Genomic DNA, 6,646 nt, shown 5'->3' with positions numbered 1-6,646 from the left:
ATGGCATCGGGGCAGTGCTCTCCCACAGGATGGACGATGGTTCCGAGCGGCCTGTTTGTTTTGCATCCCGGACCCTGTCCGCAGCAGAGCGGGAATATGCCCAGATCGAGCGTGAGGCTCTCAGCCTCGTCTGGGGTGTGCGGAGGATTCATCAATACCTGCTGGGGCAGCATTTCACTTTGCAGACGGATCACAAACTGCTTCAATTCATCCTGAGACCCGAACGCGGGGTACCGGTGGTAGCGGCCGCGCGAATACAGCGGTGGTGTATATTTCTTGCTGCTTACAACTACGATATTCAGTTCCGAAGCACCGAGAAGCATGCTAACTGTGACGGGCTCTCGCGCTTGCCTTGCGTGGAGGGTCCAGCTGCGTCTGAGTCGGCCGACCGGGTTGATGTGTTCGCGCTGGGCCAGGTCCAAAGCGGGCCGATCACGGCCAGACAGGTCGCGGTGGAATTTGCTCATGATCCAGTGCTTGCCTGTGTCGTCCAGGCGATTTCTACGGGGAATTGGAGCGATCAACCTTCAACACCGGCATTTCAGTCTTTCGCGTCGCGCGCATCGGAGCTGTCGTTGGTCCAACGGTGCATTATGTGGGGAATGAGGGCGGTGATTCCACCGAAGTTCAGGCAGTGGTGTTTGGAAGAATTGCATGTCAGTCACCTTGGCGTCGTCAGGACCAAGAGTCTTGCTCGTAGCCTGTTGTGGTGGCCGGGGTTGGACAAAGACATTGAGCAGTTGGTTAAGCGTTGCACCACGTGTCAAACAGATGCTGATAACCTGCGTCGAGCTTCAGGACGATGGCTTACCCCATACAGGGCCTGGCAGAGGGTCCATGTGGATTTTGCGGGGCCGGTTAATGGCAAATTGTTTTTGATTGTGATCGATGCATTCTCTAAATGGCCGGAGGTTGTAGTAATGCAGCATACATCAGCAAACATTACAGTAGAAACACTGCGGATGATCTTTGCTAATAAAGGATTACCCGAGATTCTGGTCTCTGATAACGGTCCGCAGTTCATCGCAGGTGTATTTGATGAGTTTATGCGTCAAAATGGTATTCGACATCTAAGGTCCGTACCGTATCATCCTGCGACGAATGGGCAGGCGGAGTCGTTTGTTAAGATGTTGAAACGGGTTTTGCGCGGGGGGGGGGGGGGGTGTTGCACCTGTGCAGACGGTGGTCGATGTCTTTTTGCTCCAATACAGGAACGCTATTCATCCTGTCACGGGCGATTCTCCTGCCATTCGTCTCTATGGACGAGTATTGCGGTGCGACCTGGAGGGTCGGTGAGTGGGGCGGTGTCGCGCCCGACGCTGCTGCACGGTTTTGATGTGGGACAGCGGGTAATGGTGCGCGATTATTTCCACGGTTCCAAATGGGTGCCGGCTGTGGTCTCTGTGGTGCTAGGGCCAGCGAATTGCATGGTACGGACTGATGGTGGGGAGGTGTGGAAGCGGCACATGGACCAAATGCATGATCGCTGTTCAGCGTCACCCCCCCCCCCGTGCCGAGCGATGTGGGACCCCCTCCTGTGTTGTCGCTGTGGCCAGACGTATCGCCAGGGCCGGACGTGCCGACGCCCGCGGGGTCTTCACCTGATTCAGTCCTGCCCGAGGACGACGGGCGAGCTGTTCGGCAGGGGGCAGATGTTGTTGCGTATGGGGCAAGTCCGGCGGGGGTCTCACCTTGACCGAGCCGGGAGGCGTCTGAGCCTGGGCCGTCTGGCGTCGCTGCCCGCCCGAGGCGGGTCAGAACACGGCCGCGGTACTTGGAGGATTTTGACTGTTGATTGGTTTCGTTTGGTCATGTTATAATTGTCATTTCATCATTTGAATTGTCATTTTACGGGGGGAGGAGTGTGCTGTATCACGTGATTGGGTTTTCGTATATCATGACTCGCCCGCTGGGGGTGACAGTGATGTACATTCGGACGCGCAATAAAGCGGAGTTACTGCTAATGCTCTCGCCCTCCATGTTCCGCTGCGCCTCGGACACCACAACGCCCGCTTTGTGGAGCTATTTTTGAATATGCAAGTCCAGTGTACTGTATGTTATTTAACAGGAGCAATTAAGAATGTGAATCTTCTCGAATTGACTCTCAAAATTGCTCTCGTATACACAGTGAGGAAGATTTAATAAAATAGCCGAGAAGATTATCTGAAATAGTGAGGAAGATTGAAGAAAATAGGAAGATTAAATAAAGCAGCAATGAAGAGTAAATAAACTAGTGAGGAAGATTAATAAAATAGCGAGTAATATAGAATAAAATGGTGAGGTAGATTAAATATAATCGTGAGGAAGAGTAAATAAAATATTGAGGAAGATTTAATAAAATAGGAAGATTAAATAAAGCAGCAATGAGGAGTAAATAAAATGGTGAGGTAGATTAAATAGTGAGGAAGAGTAAATAAAATATTGAGGAAGATTTAATAAAATATTGAAGATTTAATAAAATACTGATGAATATTTAATAAAACAAGCGATACCCGAGCACATGCACGGGATAGCAGTACAACATAGCTGGTAGCAGACGACAGACCGTACACGGGGAATGACAAAAATACGCATTGGGCAAAATGCAAGTGGTACTATGGAACGCCAAGACTTCCCACACATTGTCGGCATGTCCGCAAAGTGCCACAGCAATTTCATAGGGATCGTGTGACGGCGAGCCGAGTTTTTAGTGTGCAAGCTTGGTATTATAATCGAGATATTGAAGATTAAATAAAATACTGAGGAAGATTTAATAAAAACTTGAAGATTGAATGAAATACTGAGGAAGATGTATATACAGAAAGCCCACGTGCAGGCAGAAACCATCTCCGATTTTGGAAATTCTTCCGAGAAAAAAGTTGACGTCATAATATCGCCAATTCCATTATCTCTGGAAACTAGGCAAGCTGTTTGAATTTCGTTTGCGGGAATCAAGCCGGGCAATAGCACAGATAATTTATCGCAAACCTGATACATCACAATGACGTCATATTCGTTATATGACATCATCATTAAGAGGATGAGGATCTTAGCTCATTTGAGCTTGTTTTTTTAAATCAAAAGTGAATCCAGCATTCAATTTATCTTCACATTTTATTCCATTATTTAATTACAATGGTTTTTGTCATGTAACATTGTGTTTTTGTATTAGGTAAAATGTGTTAAAGTATCTTGGTCAAAAAAATATGTATAGCCAACTGTACACGGGGTGACTGTGTGGAATCGAAACCTGTTAATTGCCATTGGTTCGTATTACATCTGCAATCCAGAGGAGTGTTCCATCATCAATCGGCTTGCTATTGCTTGCCAAGCCAGACGTTCCCCATCAACCGTTTCGTTGGAGTGCTTGCTTGAGTGCTTAAACAGCTTGTCGAGCGCTCTACAAGCTGATTGGTCCGTCCCTTGTGGGCGGAGCGAGTGGCACTGAGCTCGTCCCTTGTGGGCGGAGCGAGTGGAACGTGTCCGGTCACGTGTTTGCATGTTGACAACAGTCATCGTTCCTGGGCCGCGCGATTTCGTTTGACGTTCCGGTTTGTAACATTCTGTCGGTGGCCGCCGTCCGTTGATTACTGTTCACGGAAGGTCGTCACTCCGCTTTGCCTTCGCAGACAACCACGCACGAGGTTCGTTTGTTCTGTCGAAACGCCGACGGCATATGGTACGTAACGGCTACAAATAGAATTGGAGACATACCTTACTACTACTGTATGTGTACAGTATCTGTTTTGGGATTTTTCATCGAATACCTTGGGTACCTGGCATGGTGGCAAAACATCGACCGAGCACTTGTGCACATCTCTCACCTGGCCACCACTTGACGGTTTCCATTTTCATGCTTCTCGTGTAAATGAGCTATAATGATTTCTGTTTGTGGAGCGGGTGCGGGCAGCCCTTCCATGAGCCTCGACCCTGTATGCAGCAGGTTCGAATAGCTCATATCCGTTTGAAGACATCGCATGTAATGTGCGTTGCCACCCTCATATCCGCCACCCCTCACCTCCGCTCGCACCCGCTGCCCCTCACCAGTGCCCACACCCGCTGCCCCTCACCAGTGCCCACACCCGCTGCCCCTCACCAGTGCCCACACCCTTGCTCTCACCAGTGCCCACACCCGCTGCCCCTCACCAGTGCCCGCACCCGCTGCCCCTCACCAGTGCCCGCACCCGCTGCCCCTCACCAGTGCCCGCACCCGCTGCCCCTCACCAGTGCCCGCACCCGCTGCCCCTCACCAGTGCCCGCACCCGCTGCCCCTCACCAGTGCCCGCACCCGCTGCCCCTCACCAGTGCCCGCACCCGCTGCCCCTCACCAGTGCCCGCACCCGCTGCCCCTCACCAGTGCCCGCACCCGCTGCCCCTCTTCTCCGCCCGCACCCGCTGCCCCTCTTCTCCGCCCGCACCCGCCGCCCCCTCTTCTCCGCCCGCACCCGCCGCCCCCTCTTCTCCGCCCGCACCCGTTTCCCCCTCTTCTCCGCCCGCACCCGCTGCCCCCTCTTCTCCGCCCGCACCCGCTGCCCCCTCTTCTCCGCCCGCACCCGCAGCCCCTCTTCTCCGCCCGCACCCGCTGCCCCTCTTCTCCGCCCGCACCCGCTGCCCCCTCTTCTCCGCCCGCACCCGCTGCCCCCTCTTCTCCGCCCGCACCCGCTGCCCCCTCTTCTCCACCCGCACCCGCTGCCCCCTCTTCTCCGCCCGCACCCGCTACCTCCCCTGCCCCGTTAGAGTCGCACCTGCCCCGTTGGAGTCGCACCTGCCCCGTTGGAGTCGCACCTGCCCCGTTGGAGTCGCACCTGCCCCGTTGGAGTTGCACCTGCCCCATTTGAGTCGCACCTGCCCTATTGCGTTTGGCTCATTAATAATCCACTAGTCTCCATGTGTACAGATTTTTTGCTGAAATCAATGAACACTTAAAATGTGGTTTTTTTTGGTGCACTTTGACAACATGTAGAAGCTGTCCTTCCTCTTCCTCTTATCTCAAGCTCCTCATTTCCCTTTTTTTGTCCCTCTTTGAATTTCCTCAACTTACGAACTAACACACCCACATGTGCACATGTAAATTGTATGTTTATTTATAATCGTGTGCGTGCATCACTTGATCAGTTTATCAGTACGTTCCATGTACGGGGAAACCCTGTGATTCAAAAGCACATTTTCACTGACGTTTGGTTCACGTCAGTGTCGAGAGTCGTGATTCTGATTCGATCAGATATTAATTTGCTTGATTAAAGCCTCGTCAAATGAGTCTTCCGAGAACATCTTTGTACATTTTTCACCTTGCTTGGTGAACGTGGTACAAAATATATGTTTTTGTAAAACGATTCAAATCCTTAATTGAAACTGACAAGTGACTTGGCTCCCAACTTGTGAATATCTCAACGTCTACATTTATTCTTACTTGTGAGTGACTGGTGACAATCACCTTCCTGGAGTGTCATTTAAAAAAAAATTGTGTTTGTTGTGTACCCCCACCAATCAGCATTTATTTGTGTTACATACAACTTTTAAGTTACAAGGAAGAGTGTGTTTCTACATGACTTCATTGGCATGAATATGACTCTGCTGTCCTATCCTGTCAATTTCCTCAGACATGCAAAAGACTGAAGAGCATCTCTTGAGTGAACATGTCTACTTTTGAGACTGGATACCGCAGATTAGAATCTTGTGATGAAGAGGAATCGCCAAACAATGACAGGGAAGTACTGGTGCATGTACCAGAGGCCAACAAAGGTACTGCATTTTATGAAACCTGTCATAACCATGTTTACTACAATTTATTTGTTTCCTACAAGCTTTGCACTTTGTTTCAGCTCCTTCCCCTTTTGTTTTCCTCATCAATTCCCCTAGCTCGATGGAATCACATCGAAAACCTGGATTATTTTTTCACAAGAGTATCCTTGCCTTCACTCCCCCCCCCCAATCTCTTGTCATTTCTAACTCGTGTTACATGGATGTGCCTGTCAATCCTTTCCAACCCACCCCATTCTTGGCTGTCTTCTATTATTCTAGCGTCTGTCAATGATGCTTATAAAGTACTATCTATCAGACAAGGGGAGTCATTTAATGGTGAAAAGTGTTTGTAGAGCTGTAACGATACAAAAAAGCGAAACTAATTTTCATGTCAGTTGGGGATATGGTTTTAAAATTGAAAATAAATGATCGTGTTTTCTAGATATGATGGCAGTCGGGCAAAGACCGTTCAAAAACGAAACATGTTTGTCTGATTCTGGAGAGCTGCACTTCCAATTTACTGATCTTTTGATGAGACTCGCACGGTCGTTCAATGGCAACCGGCTCTTTTTATATTTTTGATCATGGGGAAAGAGCGATAGATCGTTGAATGTTGTGATTGCGGTCATGGCGACACGTGGAAGCTCCTGTGCGATGTGTTGCCGTAGCTGCGTAAAGCATTCTCGGCATTTCCACGCCAGTGAACACTGTGTCACGTGCTGTGTGACAGCACTTGTGAAAGAGGTTTCTGCTGAGCGTAAGAATCTTACCGGCTGAAATTTGTACAGGAGATTAGCTGCTGCAGCTCTCACGTTGTAGTACGTTTTGAGCGCTGTAAACGGTTTAGAAATAGACGTGAATTGGTAATAGTTGGCAAAAATGCTCACATATACAACCGAGTGTTTTTACTCTTGTCAGCATCGCT

General features: G+C 49.8%; 1 protein-coding gene across 5 annotated transcripts in view; it reads left to right on the top strand.

Annotated features, from left to right (window-relative positions):
• The window catches only part of ATG9A (autophagy related 9A), an 83,184-nt gene that overhangs the window by 2,988 nt on the left and 73,550 nt on the right, over positions 1-6,646 (top strand). Inside the window, exons 1-3 of one of the 5 annotated variants that reach the window (XM_085873823.1) lie at positions 3,441-3,658; positions 5,580-5,721; positions 5,839-5,882. In XM_085873823.1, coding sequence (XP_085729949.1) covers positions 5,616-5,721; positions 5,839-5,882 — 150 coding nt within the window. In that variant the 5' untranslated portion in view covers positions 3,441-3,658; positions 5,580-5,615. Of the gene's footprint in view, positions 1-3,440; positions 3,659-5,579; positions 5,722-5,838; positions 5,883-6,646 lie in introns of those variants that run through there. The other 4 variants (XM_085873822.1, XM_085873820.1, XM_085873824.1 and 1 more) reach the window with 4 other exon arrangements.

Source organism: Eptatretus burgeri, chromosome 3 (genome assembly GCF_056783735.1).
Source record: "Eptatretus burgeri isolate ZD-2024b chromosome 3, Ebu_testis_v1, whole genome shotgun sequence".
In the NCBI taxonomy this organism is placed as follows: domain Eukaryota; kingdom Metazoa; phylum Chordata; class Myxini; order Myxiniformes; family Myxinidae; genus Eptatretus; species Eptatretus burgeri.
Note: the sequence above shows the minus strand (reverse complement) of the source record. Positions and strands in the feature narration are given on the sequence as shown.